The sequence below is a fragment of the Callorhinus ursinus genome, unplaced genomic scaffold, assembly GCF_003265705.2.
Source record: "Callorhinus ursinus isolate GAN/ISIS: 27379988/994484 unplaced genomic scaffold, GSC_fseal_2.0 scaffold1, whole genome shotgun sequence".
NCBI classification, from domain to species: domain Eukaryota; kingdom Metazoa; phylum Chordata; class Mammalia; order Carnivora; family Otariidae; genus Callorhinus; species Callorhinus ursinus.
In genome coordinates, this window is record NW_027397063.1 from 10,600,996 (window position 1) to 10,626,161 (window position 25,166).

General features: G+C 42.7%; 1 protein-coding gene and 1 long non-coding RNA gene across 7 annotated transcripts in view; one reads left to right on the forward strand and one right to left on the reverse strand.

Annotated features, from left to right (window-relative positions):
* APP (amyloid beta precursor protein) overlaps positions 1 to 25,166 on the forward strand; it is a 265,110-nt gene that overhangs the window by 213,253 nt on the left and 26,691 nt on the right. For all 6 annotated transcript variants that reach the window (XM_025872545.2, XM_025872550.2, XM_025872556.2 and 3 more), the window contains one exon: positions 24,455 to 24,676. In XM_025872545.2, the coding sequence (XP_025728330.1) occupies positions 24,455 to 24,676 (222 nt within the window). The remainder of the gene's footprint in view (positions 1 to 24,454; positions 24,677 to 25,166) is intronic.
* LOC141372590 (uncharacterized) overlaps positions 1,347 to 25,166 on the reverse strand; it is a 40,087-nt gene continuing 16,267 nt past the window's right edge. Inside the window, exons 2-3 of the long non-coding RNA XR_012377884.1 lie at positions 4,750 to 4,802; positions 1,347 to 1,630 (exon numbers count right to left, since the gene is read on the reverse strand). This is a non-coding gene — a long non-coding RNA (uncharacterized lncRNA). The remainder of the gene's footprint in view (positions 1,631 to 4,749; positions 4,803 to 25,166) is intronic.

Genomic DNA, 25,166 nt, shown 5'->3' on the forward strand with positions numbered 1-25,166 from the left:
AATAATAGTTGTCAGGTCCTGAGGGAATGGGGAGTTCGGGTTTAATGGCACAGAGTTTCAGTTTGGGGAGATAAAAATAAGTTCTGGAAAAAGATGGTGGTGATGGTTTCACAACATTGTGAATGTGTTTAAAGCCAATGAGCTGTACACTTAAAAATGGTTAAAATAGTAAGGTTTATGTTTATGTGTTTTTTACGACCATAAAAGAAAAGGACACATATATATTTGCTATCGTGACTAGCAAAGGGATGCAAGAATTAATCAAAGATGTTGGATCTTAATGAGTATTTATTAAACACCTACCATTTTCCAGATTCTGTGCTCAGATATATTGCAGGTATGGGGCACAATCTTTCCTACTTAGAATCTGCCTGGGGAGACTTTGGGGAAGTGGAGTTGGGAAGGAGGCTGCACTCATTAAGCTGAGAGATGTTGATTGCCATGTCTCTTGGTATTGGGTAGAAGCATCTGACAGCCATTCCTTACTTGCACCATCACTCACTGAAAATTATTAGAGAAGGGAACCTTAGCTTTCAGCTGGCTCAACTGCATCGTTTTATAGGCTCAGAGCAACCAGGATGTGCCGCATCATACATCTGGTCAGTAAGACTGAAGACCGACTCCACTCTGATGTCTCTGTATCCACTGGTATTTGTTCTGTGTCCCTGCTAAGGCCAAGCTAAACAAAACTGGGTGCAGAGAGCTATTTATTCAGCTTTAAAAAAAAAAAAAAAAAGATTTTATTTATTTATTTATTAATCTGACAGAAAGAGAGAGAGAGAGCACAAGCAGGGGGAGCATCAGGAAGAGGGAGAGGGAGAAGCAGACTCCCCACTGAGCAGGGAGCCCGACATGGGACTCAATCCCAGGACCCCGGGATCATGACCTGAGCCAAAGGCAGATTCTTTAACCAACTGAACCACCCAGGTGCCCCTTCCACAACTTTTCTTTGAAAATGGCCCCCTTTTAGGGCGCCTGGGTGGCTCAGTTGGTTAAGCGACTGCCTTCAGCTCAGGTCATGATCCTGGAGTCCCGGGATCGAGTCCCACATCAGGCTCCCTGCTCAGCGGGGAGTCTGCTTCTCCCTCTGACCCTCCCCCCTCTCATGCTCTCTCTCTCTCTCTCATTCTCTCTCTCAAATAAATAAATAAAATCTTTAAAAAAAAAATGGCCCCCTTTTAGCAGATACGACTCAGTAAAGATGGTTCCAAAGCTCAAAGACTCAACACCCTTGAATACTTAAGTCAGTGTTGGGGCGTTTATAAAGGACATAAAAATCAGCTGCATTGTTCATTTTGCAGGATTTTTTTGTCACACTTGTACTCTCTGTTTGCTTAGAAATCATATACCAACATACGAAAAATGACAACTGCCATCCCTTCTCGTATATGATTGCCATTAGATTTTTTCCACGCAGAACAAGCACAGATTTCTCAGAAAGCATAAGGTAATAATCTGCAGCCAGGGCTTAATCATTTGTGAGGGATCCGACAGAAAGGTTTTAGCTCTGTGAATGTCAGCGGCTGAAGCCCTTCAAATCATACACATCATTAGGCTGTCTCCCAAGCCAGGGCAGGGGTCGTGTTCATGACTGTGCGAGCACAGTTCATGGGTCGCCCCTCAGATGTACCTAGAAGAAGGAACAGAAGAAGAAAGAAAAAGATTTTTGGGTCTTTTTTGTACGTTTACCTTCTGTACTTGGTTGCCTTTGGCTCTCTTAAAGACTCATTTGGTCCTCAAAATAACCATGGACAGCCAAAGCAGATACTACTAACTCCTTTCATTCCGGTAAAGCTGATAGTATACCTACGGCCCCGGATACATTTATTGATCCTGTTCCATCCGTCTGCGGCACCCATGCCCAGTCTTGGCCTGTTGAGATCCTATTGCTCCTTCAAAACCCCAACTCTCATGTCCTCTCCCTTTTTAAATCTTTGATTAACACAAAGCACCCGCCCTCTGATCATAGATTTTGTATATGACGTGTCTACTATTGCTTTGATGTGTACATATCAACTAATAGCCCCATCCTAAGTATAAGCTCTTTGAGGGTATGAATCAAATCTCATGCATTTGTGTCTCCTGAAGGAGATTTTTAAGTATAAGGAATTACAAATGCCTGTCTTTACAACAAACTTAGGTGGAAATGGTCTAAGCCACAAGTCTAAATAATCAGTGAACGTTAGCTCATCTCTATTTTCTTCTCCCAGGATTTTATATAAATTCTGTGGTCACCCTAGAGCTCTCAGTTTCTCTGTAATTCTGGTAAAAAGGAAGGAAATAACTTTCTAATACACTATTGCTATCCTCTCTATTAGGGTGGGGGTAGTTGATATCAGTCAAAATGAGTTCCAGAAGTTCTTAGCAATTTCTCTTTTTTTAATATTGAGAATAAACACTTGGAGCAAACCAACCAAATTTAAGTGTTTTAAGGATAGTAACAATGACAGGAACAGCCCCTCAATTTTCTGCTAAGCATCAAACTGAACAGTTTCCAAACTCCTGTTGGCAATGTCAGTTATCATGAGGGAAAGAGAAAAAGGAAGCTGTTTCAAGAAATATCTAAGTTTCCTTTAGCTATAAGAGAAATGAAGGCAAGGCTGTCTGTGAATTTACTAAACCCCAGTTATCAAAAAAGGTGGGGTCCTAAACAGCCTCTCTGTTGATTATCATGGAGTCCATATGTAAGTCAGATGTTGTATGATGATATGAAAGAGACTTTGCTTTCCTAGATCTCTTTGATGGTATGGACCTGCATCCACACTGCTGTCTATACCTCTTCAAAGGAACAGAATCGTGGAATCACGATTTTCAGACTAAGGGTTTGGGTGACTTAGTGGCTTGATCAAAATTAGCATCCATGGGGCGCCTGGGTCCCTGGGATCGAGCCCCGCATCAGGCTCCCTGCTCAGTGGGAAGCCTGCTTCTCCCTCTCCCACTCCCCCTGCTTGTGCTCCCTCTCTCACTGTGTCTCTCTCTGTCAAATAAATAAAATCTAAAAAAAAAAAAAAAAAAAAAAAATTAGCGTCCGTGAATGTGCTATAAAAACAGCCAAGGGCCAAGGGTTTCAGTATGTCTTGCCAGAGCCCTTCGGAAATCAGAGCAGGCCTTCACGTACGTGGGTGTGAACAAATATGCTTTTTAAAAGAATAGTCCCATTAGGACAGAATTGGGAGCCCTCTGTGGGAGATTGAGTCTGAGTGTGCTGGTTGTCTGTAAGGCCTTGTGCATCTGGGCTGGAGCCTGAAGTCGTTGGAACAGCCCACTAATAGAGCAGGCTAGTGTGGTGAGCTGAGTGACCCATGGCTCCTAGCTTGAGCTTTCCTCCTAGCTTGAGCTTTCCTCACTGTTTTGCAGGATTCCTGCAGCTTTGTGCCATCAGCCAATAAAAAGAAAAGACTACTGGCATTTGCTGATGTCCTCAGCCTGGTTGCTGTAAGCCTTTGAAGGGCATCTGAGAGTTCATCCAACACACTCCCCATGGAAAATGTTATTCTGAAAGCCGTAGGTTCTTAATGTGTTCTTGGGGCCAATCGAAGCTCAGTAATATGGAGGAATTCTTGTGGAAAATACACATTCCTGGGCCCCACCTCTGACCTTCAGAAAGCTGCATTTTGCTTACCTCCCCAGGTGACTTTTAAATATTCAGAAGTCTTGCTTATGTGAAATAGCAAAAATGTAAGGATTCTTACAGCCTTAGATTACAGTTTGTGCTGGTCTTGAACATGGAAGAACGGCCATTGTTGTCACTGAAAATTAATATAGCCTGGTAAATAGGCCACATGGATTTCTTTTTTTTTTTTGCCACATGGATTTCTAATGCTGTGACTATAAAATGTGAAAGTGAGGCATTACTAACCTCATTGAGAATTTGTTTAGGTGTGACAGAGCTGATGGTCTTATTTATCCAAACTAAGACTTCTTATTAGCTACGAAAAAGGATTGCCATAAGCTGCAGTCAGAAAACGTCATCTCTCATAACGTTTTCCCCCATTTATTTCTTTTTGTGTTCCTTCCAGAAATCGTGAATCTACTACTCTATCAAAACCTTTTCTTCCCTCTGTAGATTCTTCATTTGCTGTTATCGATGGTGACATTTTACTTAAAGAAATTATCCATTTAGGCTCTCTTCAAATTCAGAGTGATATTATTGTAATAAGGAGTGAAGGGAAAATTGACAAAATACGCTTGGAGTTGTCAGCATCGGAGATGACAAACAGTAAAAGCTTACTCTTGGAGGATTGTCAGCTTAGTGTTAGCTCAGATTGTCAGAGAGCTTAATGTGTCTTTCTCAGGGAATTGACAAAAAAATTACCAGGAAAGGGTGTGCTGAGAACCACCTCCAGGTGACAAACCTGAGAGGCGACTCACTCTGTTAAGCAGTGGTATACGTATTTTGCAGGTTACACAGGAAAGCAAATTATATTCCTTTGCTTCTTAAAGTATCTTGTGTGGTGGCTGGGCATAGAAATCACATACCATCGGGAGCCTGGGTGGCTCAGATGGTTAAGCGTCTGCCTTCGGCTCAGGTCATGATCCCAGGGTCTTGGGATTGAGTTCCACTTCGGGCTCCCTGCTCAGCGGGGAGCCTGCTTCTCCCTCTGCCTCTCTCTCTTTGTCTCTCTCTCTGTCTCTCATGAATAAATAAATAAAATCTAAAAAAAAAATCCATATGAAATCAAATTTAAAAAAAAAAAAAGAAATCACATACCATCTCCTCATTTTCCGCAAAGAGAAGAGACCACATACCTGGAAATGTCCTGGACACATAGGGAAATTGTCATTTGGCCCTTTCTCTCCACCTGCAGTGAAGAAAGGTAGCAGAGGGGAGTATATGAGAATTTTCTTGGCAAATGGCCATAAAAAAATAAAGAAAATTGAAAAGCTCCAAAGGTCACATGTACTTTCAAACCCTGCACTGAGTCATCTCTGAAATAAATCACTTCCTTGTCACCTCTATGAAAGGTAGAGTACAAGAAATTCCCCTGGGGACCCCTTGATAATTTATACTACTTCTCTCATCTTTGGCTATCATCTTTCTTTAAAAACACAAAAAGAAAAAGAAACAAAAGTGCCTTAGAGAAAGTTGTTTTGACCTTTGCTTTTTCTTTTATCTGGCTGTGATGAGGTGAGTGTCTTAGTGAGTTCAGGCTTCCATAACAAAACTCCACAGACCAGGTGGCTTAAGCAGCAGAAATGGTTTTTTGTTTTTTGTTTTTTTCCACAGTTCTGGAAACTGGAAATCCAAGATCAGGTCTTTACTACTTTAGGATCTCCTTAAGTCTCTCTCCTTGGCTTGTGGATAGCTGCCTTCTTGCTCTGTCCCTACGTGGCCTTTTCTCCGACAGAGTGACAGATCTTTGGTGTCTCTTCCTCTTCTAAAGGACACCAATCCTATCAGAACAGGGCCCCATCCTTATGACCTCATTTAACTTTAATGACCTTCTTAAAGGCCCTGTCTCCAAATACAGTCACACTGGGGATTAAGGCTTCAACATATGATTTTGGGGTGGGGGGTGGGGGGCAGTGGTTCAGTCTGTAACATTTGACTAACCCATGCTTTTGGATACATCCAGTGTACCCTCCCTCTTCAGCATTCCTCAGACCTCATCTTCTTAAGTTGACATGGGTTCCTTATCTTCAGAAACTCAGGGGAGACCATGGAAGATATTTTTCCTGCTTCTGTACCCTAAATCATTGGAACTAGGTTCCCTTTGGCGGCTTCCACTCCCCCTTTATGAATTTCAAATACAGGATCTCTTCGGTATGTAAAAAGCATACACTTCACTTGGAAAGATTTGGTGGGGTTTTAACATTTGTTTTTCACTAATTTATCCACACACTCTTAATTTTGTCTCTGAGTGACTAAAGCCAAACATTCCCCATGTGAAAGCAGAAGGAGAGACCAGATAGTATAACAAAGTATGTAGCGTGATATAGTCCATAACTGGGTATTGGAAGCCATATTTTCCTCCTGTCTTGACCCACAAGGTCACAGAGAACCTTGAAGTTGCTATTAAAATGCTACTTTATAAAATATTCTATTCCACTCATCTATATGTCATACAAGAATAAAGAGGCTACAGAATCTTTTTTTCAAGATCCAGCTGGTCAAATGTGAATTTTAAATTGAAACTGATAAGCTCAGCGCGGGAGATGGACTCCAGCTGTCCCAGCTTCTCTGTTTAGTTGCCGAATGGAGGTATGGTGGCAGACTCTGTTTTGTCATTAGAGATGGTGGTGTTTTCGTCATGCTGGAAACCTGAAACGTGCCAGGCATTTGCCACACACTACGCTGCCAGGGACAGCTCAGCTTCTGGCTTCTTAGAGAGGATATGGCATAACCTTTGTGTTTCCAGGGTATTTGAAACTGAAACCCTTCCACTTCCTCACTGAGCTTAAGAGTTGACACTGGTATCCAAAATTCCTTTGGCCTTATCTGGGTAAGGCATGCAGACATTGATGGTCAAGAAAGGAAAGTGGTTGGTGTCTTCTGTAGATGGGAAGAGAGTTGCTGAAATGAAGGAGCCATTAGGTCACCACTGAACCACATGCTGCTATTCAGGGGGAAGCATCCCTGCACTAATCAGATGAGACTATTAGATGATAAGAGTTCTTTATTCTTCTCCCCAGTCTTCCTATCGCAGCCTGGAGTAAAGGGCTCAGGAAGAAACCACATTCTATTCCAGTGTGATGACTCTATAGCCAGAAATGGTTATCATATTTGCGAATGGTTAATATTCATCTTATGGGTGGTGTTTTGGTTTCCTAGGGCTGCCATCACTAACTACAGCAAACTGGGTGGCCTAAAACAACAGAAATGTATTGTCTCATCATTCTGGAGGCCAGAAGTCGAAATCAAGGTGTCCACAAGGTCATGCGCTCTCTGAAGGCTCTAGGGTAGAATCTCTTCCATTCCTTTCGCTGGCTTCTGGTGTCACTGACAATCCTGGATAGTGTTTGGCTCGTAGATACTCCAGTCTCTGCCTTTGCCTTCACATTAGCATTCTCCCCTTTGTCTCTGTCTCTGTGTGTCTCCTCCGAAATGATCAAGAGCTCACCCGAACTCCAGGAGGGTCTCCCCTACTTCCATACTGGATCGAGGGCCTGTCTTATTCCAGTATGATCTCGTCTTTACCTGAATATATCTGCAGAGACCCTCTCCATATCGAGTCATTTTCACAGGTACTGGGGAATGAGGGCTTCAAGATATCTTTAAGGAAAAGATAATTCAACCCATACCAAGCAGTTTTATTTTTCTTTCCCCTGATTTTGATGAATCCAAAAAACTGTCCAACTTTCTTTCTAAAATACTATCAAATTTAAGTCAAAGGGCTGCGTGTCTTAAATTTATGATCTCTTCATTTAAAAAAAAATAATTTCCATATTTAATTGGTTCAAATTATGAAAAGCTTTAAATGCTTTGCATTTGCTTGAGGCTGATTAATGGGTAAATTTGTAAACCATGGTTGTTTTAATTAACCAGGGATAATTAATGTTTACTGCACTTGGAAGATGAAAAGACATGTATAAATGCACCATCATGTGAATCATTTTTTAATTTGTTGTTGAAGCTTAAAATATATTCAAATAAAGATTGCTTACATCACACTAAGAAAAGAAAAGCTGTTGGAGCACTATGGGAGTTAGTATGGAGGACTCTAAATTTTAAAGTGAATGAATTACATATTTTTGAAGATGACCATGTTTTAATATTATGTATTCAGAGAAAGGTAGTTACATTTTTAAATCTGATTATGTAAAGAGTAGCAATCTCAGACCAAACTGATAACTTTTCATAAAATGTGTCATAATTTGAGGTGAAGTCTCTTTTTTGTTTTTGTTTTGTTTTAGTTTGAGTTGAGACTTTTTCAGAGCACACTGGAGGATAGGAAAGGTTTAATTAACTATGCTGAGAGGAAAATAACTTTTTTTTTTTTTAAGAGAGGGAGAGGTTGGGGGAGAGGGGCAAAGGGAGATGGAGAAAGAGAATCTTTTTTTTTAAGATTTTATTTACTTATTTGATAGAGAGAGAAAGTATAAGCAGGGGGAGTGGCAGACAGACTCCCCACTGAGCAGGGAGCCCGATGCAGGACTCAATCCCGGGACCCTGAGATCGTGACCTGAGCCGAAGGCAGAGGCTTAACTGACTGAGCCACACAGGTGCCCTGAGAAAGAGAATCTTAAGCAAGCTCCCCACCCAGCACAGAGCCTGACATGGGGCTTAGTCTCAGAACCCTGAAATCATGACCTGAGCCGAAATCAGAGTCGAACAGTTACCCAATGTTGCCACCCAGATGCCCTGAAAATAACATTTTTAAGCAAAAAAATTTTTTTTTAAAGAAAGGAAATTACTAGCATTCCATGTAAATTTTCAACAGGAAAAGCATCAGGGCCTTGGCTGAGGTCTAGTGCTGGGTCTAGGAAGTGTGGAGATTAGAAACCATTTAAGAAGGAAATAGCAGGGCGAGGTTTCCCATGTGGGGTTGCAAGCTGTACATCATGGAAGGCGGTTGTCTCAGGCAACTGGGAAAGTGGCCATCTGGGCTAATTTTCCAACATGCTCAATAGAATCCACCTTCTGGTACGAGGAATAATGATTCATTAGGTAACTTGAAAGCAGAGCTGGCCCATCTCACATCATCGTCTAAAAGGAAAGCATATCCGAAGTTAATGAGCAAAAGCGTTGGGTCTACTTTATGTTTCATCTCCTACACAATTTTCTCTTTGTTCTTTGCAGAATAAAAAAATGAGGTTGATTTTTTTTTTTTTAACATCTAACGGATGTTGATATGGAAGTGATGTAAGGGGGAAAAAGACCTATAACCGTCTATTTGGATAAGAAATAGGTTGCTCCTTGTAGTTCTTAACAATAGCTACCTACCTGATGTTATTGTCAGGCACTCCAGTTCGACACTGTAGAGGCTTTTTAGCTGGGACATGGTACTTCATTGTGGGTGGCATGTTTATTATACGACAGAATTTAGTATACGATAAACCCCTTTTGGGGATTCTAATATGGGCTTTTTCCCCAAAACACCTGCAAAATTCTGCTAGAATCTGGAGAACTCCCATTTTCCTATCAGTGCTTCCCTTTGGGCTGTGTCCGCATGGACATGAGCTCTCAAGGCTTACATTTCAAGTGGCCATGATATGTTGGGATATTGCAAACATGTCTGAGGAGAACTTGTCTTACTCCCCATATCTGTTCTTCTGATAGATACAGCTCCAGTCAAGAATAAAAATATCAGGGGTGGCTCAGTCAGTTAATGTCTGCCTTCGGCTCAGGTCGTGTTCTCCAAGGTCCTGGGATCGAGCCCTGCGTCAGGCTTCCTGATCAGCAAGGAGCCTACTTCTCTCTCTCTCTCTCTCTCTCTCTCTCTCTCTCTCTCTCTCTCTCCCTCCCTCTGCCCCTCCCCACACTCCTCTCCCTCTCTCTCTCTCAAATAAATAAAATCCTTAAAAAAAAGAATAAAAATACTCATAACTCCCCAGTAGCTCCTCAGCCCTGTCCCACTCACAACCTCTGCCTCCCCTCCCCCATCAGAATAGCACTGTTCTTCCTTGTATCACTTCCTTAAAAATCTTCCTGGTTTTATCATTCTAGTGTCCAGCCTGCCCCCGTTTTTGACGTGTCTCTCAAGTATCTTATAATCCCCAGGTGTCCCCTCCATGCCTTTCTTTTCTTTACAGTTACCTGTAAATGAACTGCAGGTATCAGCAGAGCCTATAGAATTCCCATATTCTGGATTTTATGCATTATACACACCTAGTCAGCATGTTCCTTTCCTCTTTTTGTTCCACAAACCAAAACCCCTGGCTTCTATCTAAGCTGCTTCCTTTATACTTACCTTGTGACGAAAAAGCCCCAACCTTTGGGCAGTACCCCTTCACTGTCCCTCAGTGCAAGCACTTGAATCTCCCAGGACAGCAGTGTCTCCTCGGGAGCAACAACACTCAGGGTCTCCCGCCGGAAAATCCGTGCTTGTTTCTTTCTCGCTCTTTCCGTCCCCCTTCCCGTAGCAGCTGTAGGGAATTACTTTTGTGCCCATCTTTCCTCTAGGCCATGAGCTCCGAGTATAAAGACATTGCCTTAGCTGTTTCCTGCAGTGGCCTGGAACAGGATAGGATTGCCCAACAGGCAGCTAAATGAATGAGCTCATCAATTAATGATAAAATGCTTTTATTGTTCTTGGCTTCCGGTTATCTTCCTTCAAGTGAGTTCTTTCAGCTTCCCCACTCCTCTGCACTGTTGATGCTTCCCTAAGACAGACACTTTCCATCTGTCTCCAAGTCCCAGGTGCCAAGTATGTTCCATCTCCAGGCTCGGTTTCCCCATACATTGTTGAGCAATGGTTCGTGTCAGCTAATCGGAAGAGGAAGGACCATTGCTGTTCTAGAAATGTTTAGCACAGAGCGAGTTTTGTGTTAAAGAGAACATAAATAAATAGGTCAGTGTGCAGAAGAACATACAGGACTGGCAGTTCTTCAGTGGACAAAGAATCAGGCATATTGACTACCGTGGAGAGATGAGTGAGCCCGGGTACTGTATCCTTAAATTCACTTAGACCCGTTGGAAGCTGCCACTCGGTGCTGGTACACATTCATCCCTGGGGGCTTCTTGGCTGGGATGAGAAAGAATCACCCTGAGAAAGGAGCCTTTTCTGTTTTGTTCAATGCTGTATCTCCTGTGCCTGACAACATGATAGATGCTCACGTCCATTAAATATTTATTAACTAGAGGAAGAAATGAAAGGAGGAGGAAAGAAAGAAAGGAAAGAAGGAAGGAAGGGCTCATCAAGGCTTGTCTCCCATTTTTCTCTCACGTCACTGCTCACTGTTACATGTGAAGAAGTACCTCAATATCTGAAGTACTCTTTAGAGAATCTGAGGATGAAGAACCTTAATATCGATAAACCCTGGAAGCCAGAAGAAAAAAGAGTGGATACAATAATGTAACAGGAGGATCCATTTATATTGAAAAAAAAAAATACAGGACTAACGTGGGTTTTTTTGATCTGCATAAACATGCATTTCAAATGAGCTATCATGTATACAAACATGGTGTGCTGTCCAGAGGAACAGGATCTCTTCCTCCCTCGTCTCATGAGACGTGTGTGTGTGTGTGTGTGTGTGTGTATTTGCACTGATCTTATCCACACTTGCCTATTACCGTTATAACTGTCAGCATAAATCTTTAGGCTCTTTGAGTGAAATTAATTATTTATGAATGTTGAAAATCATACCCTCTACCATGAGCTAACATGCCTTACTTTACAGCCTTGTAAATATAGAATTCCATCAAGGAAGTATTTACTGGGTATGAGTCAATTAGAATGCACTTTCTTCAGCATACAGCAGAGAATGATTGCTAGCTCTTGAGAGGGGCACTGTGTCCCATTCTCTTGGTCCACCCCCAGGATATCTCTTACCCGGGCAAGAAAGGCATCTCTCACAAGTCTGGGAAAGGGTGCTGATCAGACAGGATTACCGCTTGCACTGTGCAGGTTGGACAGGACACGGTTGTAGGGGCATCCCTCAGACTCCCTCTCCTGTGTGCAGTGACAAGCCATGTGCCCTATATGTGACTCACTCCCCAAAGAAAGCATGTGGGTTAATAAGGGCCTGGCCTTCATCAGAAGTAAAGGTGTTGTTTTCATCTCTACTTGTCCCCTCTTAATTGGTTCTGAACTCAGGTGGAAAGAAGGGGATGTTATGGGTGGATGCTCAGACACCCCGACACCAGCAGTGAAGGCTCCAGGAGAGTATGAGCTCGGATTGTGTGCAGTTGCCAGAATGACTTGGCCTTTATAAAAATGCAAGAGCCATAAAACTGTCGTTTCAATATCTTTTCAGAAAATAACCTTTCTCATTTTACTTCCTTGTCCTCACTGAAAGCAGTAGTAGTTTTTTAAAAATGAAATGTGATACTGACCCCTGATAGAGCAAATCCCAGCCCAAGCTATGCAGAAGAGCCTACCAGAAAAATTGCGAAGTGCGTACTGGGGAATGAAACCAGAGGGAGATTCTTCCCCGTGCCTCCATGTCTATGTCCTCAGACCTGATGGGTCTGATTCCAAGCGCCACCCAGCCCCCTCCGGCCCCCTCCGGCAGCCTCACACAATGCTCTCTCCATGACCACAGTCCTAACAATTAGATGATAAAGTGGTGATCGAAGATTTGAAATAATCCTGTAAAGGGCAAAACTATTTTTACAAAAGACTATTAAAAAAAAAGACAGCGTGACTCTTGGCTGTCTTGGTGGTGGGATCGCAAGTGAAGTATCATGATTTCTTTTGTTTTCTGCGTTGTTTTTTATTTTTGCACCGAATTTGTGTTATTCTTGTAATTACTACCAAATGTCACATTTTTATATAAAAGAGGAAGCACGTGAAGTCCTCGCTATGCTAGAGGGGTTAGGCTCTTTTTATTTATTTATTAAAGACTTATTTATTTATTTATTTATTTATTTATTTGAGAGAGCAAAAGACAGCACCATCAGGGGAGGAGCAGAGGGAGAGGGAGAAGCAGACTCCCTGCTGAGCAGAGAGCCTGACGAGGAGCCCAATCCCAGGACTCTGGAATCATGACCTGAGCTAAAGGCAGATGTTTAACTGACTGAGCCACCCGGGTGCCCCCAGGCTCTTTTAAAGACAGGTTCGAAGAGAAGATTGCTCATAATCTTAATTACATTGAAACTCCTTCAGTTTAACAGTAAAAGTACACGTCTCTCAACTAGTCCAAGAGAGCCAGTTTTTCCTTTAGTATGTGAAGAGACAAGTGTTTCCTCGCCTGAAAAATCACATGAGATAATTGATTTATGTTTAAGGGAGAGGAGTCATCAAAATTTTTATTCTTTTTTTTTTAAGATTTTTATTTATTCATTTGAGACAAAGAGATAGAGAGCACAAGCCAGGGGAGCAGCAGAGGGAGAGGGAGAAGCAGGCTCCCCGCTGAGCAGGGAGCCCGATGCAGGGCTCCATCCCAGGACCCTGGGGTCATGACCTGAGGCGAAGGCAGACGCTAAACGACTGAGCCACCCGGGCGCCCCCATTTGTTTTTATTTTACTTTGCAGAGGACGTATAGTTTTATCTGCTTACGTTAATGGTCAGATATGCATTTTCCCTCTATTTATCGACCAGAGGAAATTTCCAGATAGATGCATGTCAAAGTTGGCACCACAGTGTTAATGCCACAGTGTGAGCTTCTTATTTTAATGGAATTCCAGACTTAAAGGAGAGTCTGAAAATATTGCATAAAACTTTTTTTGAGAGTGACTTACCGACATATTGGCCCTTTACCCCTAAATTCTTCATGGTGTGTTTCCTCAAAACAAAGACACTTACTTACATATGCAAATTATTACCTCAACACAGCATGCTTGCAGAGATTGTCTCTGTAGTATGTAAGCTTGGTTTGTGGTCTGCACTTTAGAAGGTTTTTCCCCTCAGGATTGCTTAGACTGCCAACCACCCAGGCAGGACCAAGATTCCTAAGGTAGTTGGAAATAGGATCACAACACTGGCACAAAAACTACAAGTAAACATGAAGAAGAAATGCTTTAATCTGTTTTTAGATGCCATGGAGACGGACTGACTTTTATCTTGATTTCTGACTGATGCCATTGGTAGATCTAAGTTGTTTGATCTCTGTTGTTTGAAAGTCGAGAGGAAATTTGTCTACAATGAAAAGGGACTTCCTCGTACCCTTAGTCTTAAGCTGGACAAGTGATTCTTCAGGAGATGTGACTTGGGATAGGGAATATTCTCACAAGTGATGCGTAGCCATGTTTGTGTGTGCTCCAGGGACAGTCTGTTACCATGAATGGACAAAGCATGCTTCATTTAAAATCTATGCTCCCAGAATCTACTAAAGAAAAATAAACCCAGATTCAAAGGTGAAGTCTGAATTTAGAGACTATGAGAGATTCTCAAGATCGATAGTGTGGCTAAAAATGAGAGGACTGACCCAGTTTTCTGGAGGTCAAAATAAAAACTAGATTTGTGGAACAGCATTACTTGGTGCTAATATGTGTGTAATTTTTTTTTCCCAAGTTGGAAACGTGGCAGCATCCTCCACGGCTCTTTCTCTTTTGGCCGCTGAAGTATTCTAGTCCCTGTACCGTCGACGAGAAGGGGTATTTGGGATGACTAAGTATGCAGAGTCAGTCTGCTGGTCAACCATTTACATAGCTCAAAACCTAAAGACATCTGCTTATCCAGTTTTACTCAGAATTGGTGAAACCTCATGACAGTTCACATAGCTGTCATATTTATGCAGATCTTCCAGAGAAAGGCAAATCTAAAGACGTGGGAGATGGGTGTCCAGAGGGGAAACTACTTTGAGGGTGGGATGTCAAAATGGAGGTGACACGTAGGCCTCCCTTAGTTAGAGTAGGGAGCAGTGCATGGTTGTGCAGCTGGGAACCACCTGGCTTTTCAGCCCTGCTCCTCCACCGTCAAGAAGCTCTGTGACCTTGGCCCATGGCGAAAGTCTCTTACCTTGGTTCCTTCTTATGAAGAAAAAGAAAAAAAGATAACCACTGAATTCATCAGTTTTCCAAATCTATCAAAAAAATGAGAAACAGGATGCTTGTGATGATAGATGTGTATATATTTCTGTAATGTCAGTCACTAATCAAATAGCCATGTCAGCCATAAAATAAAATTTTTCATGGAATAGTGAAAATGTTTGGACTAGGAATCAGCATCCTTGGGTTCAGATCCCAATTCTGCCACTTGATAACTGTATTTCTCAAAAGGGATGTCCCCGTTTGCTCAACTGTCAATGGAGTAGGAATCCCATGATAACGATTGCTGTAGGTATCAAATGAGCTAATGGATTTGAAAAAGCCACAGAAGTGGAAGGTGTCTTTGTACAGTTGATCTCATGCTTTCAAGATGTCATAGCACCACACTCTGGCTGTCTCATGAGTCACACACAGATCAAGACATCCCAGCCATGTGCAGTAATCACTTGAAGACCACATAGGTTCTCCCCCAAATCGGCATTTTAAACAGCTTCTGCTCCATTGATAGGGTGGCACCTGGGTGACTCAGTCAGTTAAGCGTCCGACTCTTTTTTTTTAATTCTTTATTTAAATTCAATTTAGTTAACATATAATATATTACGAGTTTCAGGGGTAGAATTTAGTGATTCATCAGTTGCATATAACACCCAGTGCTCGTTCCATCATGTGCCCTCCTTAATGCCCATCACCCAGTTTACCCCATCTTCCCACCCACCTTCTCTCCTCCGTTTGTTTCCTAGAGTTCAGCATATCTTATGGTTTGCCTCCCTCTCTATTTTCATCTTATTTTATTTTTCCTTCCCTTCCCATCTGTTCATCTGTTTTGTTTCTTAAGTTCCACATATGGCTAAAATCATACGGTATTTGTCTTTCTCTGAGTGACTTCTTTCACTTAGCATAATACCTCCTAGTTCCATCCACGTCATTGCAAATGACAAGATTTCATTCTTTTTGATTCCACTGTGTGTGTGTGTGTGTGTGTGTGTGTGTGTGTGTGTATACACACACCACCTCTTCTTTATCCATTCATCTATCGATGGACATCTGGGCTCTTTCCATATTTTGGCTCTTGTGGACATTGCTGCTATAAACATTGGGGTGCAGGTCCCCTTTGGATCACTGTGTTTGTATCCTTTGGGTAAATCCCTAGTAGTGCAGTTGCTGGGTCGTAGGGTAGCTCTGTTTTTAACTTGAGGAACCTCCATACTGCTTTCCAGAGTATCTGCACCAGTTTGCATTCCCACCAACAGTTTAGGAGGGTTCCCCTTTCTCCACATCCTCTCCAACATCTTTTGTTTCCTGTCTTGTTAATTTTAGCCATTCTGACTGGCACGAGGGGGTATCTCATTGTGGTTTTGATTTGTATTTCCCTGATGCCAAGTGATATTGAGCATTTTTTCATGTGTTTTTTGGCCATTTGTATGTCTTCTTTGGAGAAATGTCTGTTCATGTCTTCTGCCCATTTCTTGACTGGATTTTTTTGGTTTTTGGGTGTTGAGTTTGGTAGGTTTTTTATAGATCTTGGATACTAACCCTTTATCTGATATGTCATTTGCAAATATCTTCTCCTGTTCTATTGGTTGTCTTTCGGTTTTGTCGACTGTTTCCTTTGCTGTGCAAAAGCTTTTTATCTTGATGAAGTTCCAGTGGTTCATTTTTGCTTTTGTTGACCTTGCTTTGGAGACATGTCTAGCCAGAAGTTGCTGCAGCCGAGGTCAAAGAGGTTGCTGCCTGTGTTCTCCTCTTGGATTTTGATGGATTCCCATCTCACATTTAGGTCTTTCACCCATTTTGAGCTTATGTTTGTATATGGTGTAAGAAAGTGGTCCAGATTCATTCTTCCACATGTGGTTGTCCAATTTTCCCAACACCATTTGTTGAAGAGACTGGCTTTTTTCCACTGGATATTCTTTCCTGCTTTGTCGAAGATTATTTGACCATAGAGTGGAGGGTCCATTTCTGGGCTCTTTTGTTCTGTTGATGTATGTGTCTGTTTTTGTGCCATTACCATACTGTCTTGATGATTACAGCTTTGTAATACAGCTTGAGTGTCCAACTTTTGATTTCAGCTCAGGTCATGATCTCAGCTTCCTGGGGTCAAGCCCTGCATCAGGCTCCACGGTCAGTGGGGAGTCTGCTTGAGGATTCTCTGTCTCCCTCTGCCCCTCCCCCCATCATGCTCACTCTCTCTCTCTCCCCCTCTAGAATAAATAAATAAATCTAAAAAAAAAAAAAATTCCCTCTGCCCCTCCCCCCTTCTTTCTCTCTCCCCTGCCAAAAAAGATAAAAATGAACTGCTTCTCCTCCATTGAACTATAGGTAAGTCCATGATTAGAAGTAAAATAGTCACCAGCGAGGGCTGGTCTTCAGTGGTGAGGAACACAGCACAGAAGTGTGTCCTCTAGTACCCTCTACACTTTTAAGTGCATGTTCTTTTTTTCAGAGTCTGAACAACACTGACCTGTTTCCTGAACACTTCCTTGTTCCAGCTTCTGTGTCATTTCCTGCCTGACAAAATGTTCTGGCAAAAAAGGAAATTCATAACTAGGCTTTCCTTTCCTGTGGCTTTCTGATTCCGAAGCGTTGTCGTGCCTGAGAGCTTCAAGGCTCAGAGTGGGCTGGGTTCTGAGAACGTGACTTAACGGTGTGTGGGAGTCAGGTTTCCTCTGGCGCTATTACTCGGTGGCCATGCTCATCCTGCAGAACACCTTGTTTTGAGACTTGTGTCTCTCACGAAGGTGATGACTGAGACCATTGTGTGGTGACACCTTTGCACAGATAGTGGCAGTGGTTCATCTGTAACATGCTTGAGAATCACCTGGGGACCACGGTGGTGTGCAAATTGTGGTTCCCTCACTCTGGGGGGACACCTATGTACAAGAGCACAGCTAACGGGATTCCAAGTGGAGGAACTGCTAAGACCATCCATCCAGCCTCCTCCAATTTTATGGATGAGGAATGCGAGCCTTAGGGAGCTTCAGAGACCATGGCAACGTTCAGTATAATGAACCAGCATGGCAGTTGTGTGCTGAGCCATGAATCAGACATGCACAGAACTGTGATTGGGAAATTAAATCTGATCTCATAGGCCTGGTGTGGGCAAAATGCCTAGAATGGATGACAGTGGATTCATAGTGGAGCTTCTTGATCGGGGAAAAATTGCACCCCTTTTATAGATACTCCCAGTGCAGCTGTGGCGGTTGCAGGGAGCGAGGGGTGGGGGTAGGGTGCATCGCACAGAGGTGTAACCCTTCAGTTCTTTCAGATGCAGAAGCAAATATTTATTAAAAAGATACGATTTGTGAAAACAGAAATGGACAGGTCACCATAGAGAAACATTTAAATTATTTATTTTAAAAAAGAGAGAGGAAAGAATAAGTCATATGAGAATCCTCTGATAGACAAAGTTGAAAAGAAATTTCCGTTTTGGGGAGAGGCTACAGATAAGTACATATTTTTCCAGCAGGAACCAGAAGACTCAGAAAATAGAAAAAAAAAATAAATAAATAAACATAGCAGTGCAGTTTCAATCCTATAAAGAGAAGAACCGGCAAGCCTGGGAGACCTCAACTGATGCCCATCTCCAAATCAGACCTTTAACAGCTGTGTGTTGTTACACAGGAAAAGGCTGAGATTTTCCTCCCCACCCCAAACACATTTAAAAGGTGGAAGAGATAGTTCAGTGATTGTAACTAAAGCTTGCAAAAGAGAACTGATTTAATGTTTACAAACTATATTTTCTTGAAACCTAAAATACGGCCGTTAAAACTTTAAAAGGAGTTTGGGTGGTGGATTAATAATTTAAAGAGGCATGTTAGCCAGATGATCTAGAATTCCTCTGTTTCCCATTCAGCAATCCTTTTATGGGGCTGTTTCTCTCAAACTATCATAGAAGTCTATTGCTTCCACAAAAACAAAATATTTTAGTCATTTGAAGATGATACCACTATTGAGGGACTCTCTTGATGCTGCTTTCTTCAAAATATGTAAGTTTTTATTTAAATTCCGGTCAGTTAACACGTGGTGTGATATCAGCTTCAGGTATAGAATATGGTGATTCCACACTCCTTCATCCCCATCACCTCAAAGTATTTTAAATATTTTCTATGATAACTAAATGGTGAGGTGTTTTTTTTTTCTCATAACTATTAAGTATGCTTAGTATAAATCCTCAACACAAAGGGCAAGGTGACAAAGTTTGCTGTATGTTTCACATTTGAAATTGAGTATCCCTGTTTTGTTTAAGCTGTAGATTAAAGATTGCCATCCCTGAACTCAGTTAAATATTTTCACCTCTTTTTTTTTAAGATTTTATTTATTTATTTGAGAGAGAGAGAGAGAGAGAGAGAGAGAGAGCATGAATGGGGGAGGGGCAGAGGGAGAGGGAGAAGCAGACTCCCTGCTGAGCAGGGAGCCCAGTGTGGGGCCCCAAGATCACAGCTTGAGCCAAAGACAGATGCTTAACCGACTGAGCCACCCAGGCGCCCAAATATTTCCACTTCCACTACCACAATGCCCGTGTATGCTGGGTATAACAGAAGAAAATAAATTTAACTCCAGAGATAGCTGCCGTAATTCTGGGCAATAACAAGTAGCTCTTAGAAAGGAAAAAGAGAGTCTTAGGGAAGAAATGAACTTCGTGTCTTAGTTTAATACAGCAGCTGGCCAGTTTAGATCCTTAAAAGCTTTGGAAATCACCAATATATGCCATCAAAGCATCGCAATAAAAAATTAAATTAATTCAGATAAACAGGTAATCCATGAGGGCCACTAACGTACTAGATGTGTAGTTTCTGCGCTATGAGTCTTAACCACAGAATTCAAAATTAAAGCCCCACTCAGAATGTGCACTGAAATAATCATATGTGGCTCTGCATTTTTTTTTTGTTATCATAGGCAGAATTGCCTAGTGCCAATTGTGTTCGCCTTTGGTAAAATCCTGAGCCCTTCATGTCAAGAGGTAGCTGGCTGCCTTCTGACATTTTATGATCGCAAAATGGAATCCTACCCCCACGAATGATAATCTGTCATTTCCACCTGCTTTTTGTCCCTTGAAAACCACACAGACTTCATTGTTCCAAATGAGATAACCAGAGGTGGTTGTTTCTAAATCTCCTGCATTAAACTGAGGTTAAAACATGGATTTCTGCTATTTTGTAACCCCCCCAAAAAAGCCTAAGTGCTTTTCAGCCTGCCAAAAATGTAACATTTCTTGAATGTTTCATTCTCTCATTTTCTGAACATGAATATAATAAACCAGGAAAATTAACTACCATGGGGCTCAACATTTGAGTGGCCATTTGGAAGAAATTTTCTGCCAACAGCATAAGAGATAAAAGAGAAAAGCAGGCACCACAATTTGCTACAACCCAAAATGTCCTGGATATTTTATGAAGTACAGACGTAAGATTTTCCACTGTGACTGTTTCCTGCTCTACCCTTTTTACTGCCATGGGCTGAGATGGGTACAGAACTCCCTTCAGATCCAGTGCCTGGAAAATGCCTATTCGAAGGCGCAAAAGCAATAACTATTCCATAGGACTGGTGGTGTTTGAGTCTGCTTGCAGCCCTGTAAGTGTGACAAAACAGTTGGGCTTATAATCACTCTGCAAATGAGCGATGCCATGCTGAGACCAGGAGTGAGCCCTGCTCTGGGGCTGTGGATGCTGGATAGGTGGGGGTCACAGGCAAGGGAGGTGGGCGTTCTGCAGCCCAGAGCAGGGACTTCAGCACTGATGCCCATTGGCCATGGGATCTTAAAGAGATTCGGTCATCCATCCCAGCCTCAGTTTCCCATCCCGTAAAAATAATAATGTCCATAACCCTCATAAGGTTGTTAAGAGTAGAGTTACAGAGAAGAGGGCATTTTGAGCTGGGCTTTCAAAAGTTCATATAATTTAAATAAGCAGAGATGATCTTCCCATGTAGCAGGAACAGAGAGCAAAGGTGTCCTGATGGGAATGCCTGGTCCCGTCTGGGGATAATCTAAGCCACTCGGTCTGACAGAGCTGTGGGTCCAGTTCCAATATGTGGGGTTTTCCCCATACCAACAAGCAATTCTCCAGCATCCAGTTGGGGAATTCAATCAATTCAACCCAATTCCAATACTGTCTACCTAGAGGTAGTGCAGATCCCACAAGAGTTTGAGCTCAGGGGCGCCTGGGTGGCTCAGTCGTTAAACGTCTGCCTTCGGCTCAGGTCATGATCCCAGGGTCCTGGGATCAAGTCCCACACAGGACTCCCTGCTCGGCAGGAAGCCTGCTTCTCCAACTCTCCCACTCCCCCTGCTTGTGTTCCTGCTCTGGCTATCTCTCTCTCTGTCAAATAAATAAATAAAATCTTTAAAAAAAAAAACAAAAACGAGTATGAGCTCAGTCCTATAAGACTCCCACCGCCCTGCCCCCAACAGCCCAATGCAAGTCCAGGTGTCACCTGTGCTTCTGATGACCAGCTATAAATCAGAAGTTCCATCCACCTCCTCCTCAGGTTCTATTAATTGTAGAACAGAGTGAAACATTTTACTTACTAGATTACTGATTTATTATAAACAGATATAACTCAGCAACATCCAAGTGGGAAAGTCTGTAGGAAAGGACTGGGAGCTTTCAACATGTTCCCACAGTGCCATGTGTTCACCAGCCTCAGAGCTCCCAGAACCCTGTCCTTTTTGGTTTTTACAGAGGCTTCATTCCATAAACTTCGTTGATTAAATCGTTGGCCATTGGCGATTGAGCTCAGTCTCCAGCCCCTCTCCCCTCCCAGAGGGTGGGACTGAAAGTTCTAACCCTCTGATCACATGACTAGTCCCTCTGGTGACCAGCCCCCATCCTTGGGTGACCTGTAGGCTTTTCAAAAGTTGCTTCATAACATAATTAAAAGATACCTTTATTCCTCTCATCACTTACGAAATTTCAAGGGTTTTAGGAGCTCTGTGCCTACGAAGACCAAATATAGATTTCTTATTATAAATCACTGTATCGCAGGTGTATAGGGCAAAGGGCTTGAGCCTCAAAGCTACAAAGATGAGGTGGGCCCAGATCACAGAGGGCCTTTAATCTCTGGCAAAGCAGTGTTTGGGATTAATTCAGTAGGGAATGGGGAGTTACTGGAATGAGGCAGAGCCGTTCCTCAGTATCACAAAAAGATATGGGGAACAGAGCAGGGACAACAATAGACTTCACAGTTATCAAAGCAGAAAGTAATGATGATTCAAGGGAGGAAGATTGTAGAAAGACGGAGTGAGAAATGAGTTAAGAGAATCCAGAAATGGAATTTTAAAAGGAGTTGTCGGGGGCGCCTGGGTGGCTCAGTCATTAAGTGGCTGCCTTCAGCTCCCCGCATCAGGCTCTCTGCTGGGCGGGAAGCCTGCTTCTCCCTCTCCCACTCCCTCTGCTTGCGTTCCCTCTCTCACTGTGTTTCTCTCTGTCAAGTAAATAAATTTTGTTAAAAAAAATCTTTAAAAAAAAATCGAATTGTCAGTAATGTATGGGACACAAAGAAATAGAGCTACAGATGGTTATGGAGGTTTCAGACCTGTGGCTGGGATCGTAGCTCTTCCATGATTACAACAGGGGAAGGCAGGAGGGAGAGCAAGGGGGCCTTGAGCTCAGTTTCGTACGTACTAAGTTCACGGGAGATGTAAGCTAATAGGCCCAGGAAACTTAGACATATATAGAACCTAGAGTGAGAGGAAGAAATGAACGCTGGGGAAAGACATTTCCGGTTCATCCTTAGAACTTCAAGAGGGGATGGATTTCCAAATGAAAAATTGCAGAAAAAGATGGACGGAGATACAAAAAGGAAATGTAGGGATGAAGAGATTAGAAGAAAGGAGCGAGAGGAGTTCCTTGCAGAAGTCACAGGGAACCAGCGTGGTCCTCAGGTTGCAAGACAAAGAGAAAGAGTTTCCAGAGGGTAAGTGGCAGTAAATGCCACAAAGATACCAACGTGCCTCCAGGTGGGGCCAAGAGCAGAGCATGCTGGTGAAGGTTATTCCCTCTCAGATGAACGTGTGAGCGCCAATAATTGTTCCAGAAGATCATCTCTTTAGTATTGTAAGTGCTCAACAGTCAGAAGCATAAGATTTATATAAAAGAAATGCCCATTTAATTTATTAAAGCAGACATTGGCTAAGTTATTAGCCATTACCCGTGACTCTAAGACATGAAAAAGTTGGAATAAATCTAATGGGGCCCTTTCATCTGCATGGGAAAGGTCATTACAAGCATCAAATATTGAATTTTAGAATGGTGCTGCAGCAAATAGCTATATATTATAACTCAAATTAGACTTCAGAAGGACTGATTGTCTTGGGATTTCATCATTTAAAATGGTATCTCGCAATAAAACTGACTCCATAGAAGGATATTAATCTCACGCTTTAATGCTCTTCTATCAAATTGTTTTAATTGACCTGTTGGAGCAGAATTTTTTCAGGTAAAAATTTTTTTTTCAATTTAAAAGAGAATGTGAAGGATGATAGGAAAATATTACAAATCAAATTTAAATCCTGATTTTATTTTCTTCGTTTTCTGCAGCAATAATACTAACCAGTGATTGGTTTGAAATACATAATACTGTAAACTCTTGACAGAGGTGTGATTGGGAGATGAGATATTCTGGTTAATATCATTTTTAATAGCACACATGCTATCCGTGCGTGTCTAATTTTAAAAAATAGATTCCACAGAAAAACCTGGTGACCTGTGGTGGCATTATAGGAGATTCACAAATCTTGTGATAACCCCGTATTTAAAGCAATGATTCCAGTCGGTACAAGGTTATATTCCCAGCTCTCTTTTCCAGTAAAAATGCATTGCAATAATGTATAATGTAGGAATCTTCACGAGTCTACAAGAACTTAGAGATCAGTCGATTATGTTCCATAAAGTTGGTTTTGTTTAGTCTGTTTTTTATAAAAGGATGTAACTGAGGGACGCCTGGGTGGCTTAGTCATTGAGCATCTGCCTTTGGCTCAGGTCATGATCCCGGGGTCCTGGGATTGAACCCTATGTCAGGCTCCCTTGCTCCACGGGGAGCCTGCTTCTCCCTCTCCTGCTCCCCTCTGCTTGTGTGCTCGCTCGCTCTTTCTCTGTCAAATAAATAAATAATCTTTAAAAAGGGGGTGTTGGTAACAGATAGCATTTTTTGAAGAGAAGTGGCAGCGGGAAGAGGCAGGAAATTTGGCTCTAGAAGGCAAGACAGATGCTGGGAGGCAGGGAGGTTTCGCCCCCAGCGGAGCAGGCTGGAGCAGAACTTCATGTGTGCGGGGCCACCGCTGGGAGGGCAAGGGGGTTGCCTCTCTGTTGCCTCAGAACGTAGATCATGCAGCACCTAGGGGGCTTTTGGGGAAGGCAGATTTGTTCACAGCAAAACAATGAGACCTGTTCCAGAACGGAGCAGGCTGCCACCCAGTTATGCTTCTCTTGTCCTTACACGTGTTCAAGGACAGACAAGGGACTCGCTGGACTACATCCTCCAGCATGAAAGTAACTGTCCCTTGCACGCTGCCACCACGTCCCGGCACACAGGTCAGCAGAGCACGCTGTTGATTCACCTGTGATCCCAGGATACCAGAGCCTGTGTCCGAGGAGGAAGGGGAGATTTCGCTCTTGAGGTCCTCCATCGTGGTCAGAAGTGGTACAGCCGTTCGGAGCTGCAGCCTAGGTGGGAGCCATTCTCCCTGGGCTCACATCCTGCCTTGGGCACTTGCTGTGGTTTTACATAAGTGCCTCAGCTGCCACGGGCCTCAGTTTTCACATCTGTCAGATGGAGCTGACGGTGGTACCCACCTCATGGCTGTGCATGAGGTCGTGCATGCACAGAGCAGTTCAGGTCGCATCTGGCTGACAGGAAGTGGTAGCCACTGCGGCAGTCATGCGTGTTGCTGTGACCCACCATACACATGGCTCTGTTCTGTTTAGATGAGCTGCTTCAGAAAGAGCAGAACTACTCAGATGACGTCTTGGCCAACATGATCAGTGAACCAAGAATCAGTTACGGAAACGATGCCCTCATGCCATCTTTGACAGAAACGAAAACCACCGTGGAGCTTCTTCCTGTGAATGGGGAGTTCGGCTTGGACGATCTCCAGCCCTGGCATCCTTTTGGGGTGGACTCGGTGCCTGCCAATACAGAAAATGAAGGTAAGAGGCCCCGGTGAGAACAAGAACATTCCGGTCTATGTGTATGTACATCTTTCTGATATTCTTGAGTGGTGACTTTTTATATGCATTCGAAAAAAAATACTCTCTCACCAAGAGGTATTTCGTTGCTTCTGGGGGAAAAAAAAAAAAACAATATTCAGTGTGTGTTTATGAGGCAGTGGCCAGTCTAGGCCCACCTTCAAAGCAAACAGGGAATGAAATTACATCAGTTTTTCTCCCCATGGGGAGAAGTTTTCGTGGGGCTTGCAGAAACGGAGATTTGAAAAGCACCAAAATAGTCTTTGCTGGTTATTTATTCTAGTGCATTAAATTTCAGATTGCACTGAATGTTACAGGCAAAGATAAAGAACCACCTACAAATAAAATGTAATTTTGCTGAAGATGTAAGCAACTGTGTGTTTAGAAAGTTCAATTTAAGGCAGCTCTCAGAGTTCAGAAGCGAATCAATCTACGTGTTTTTTCCTGTGGC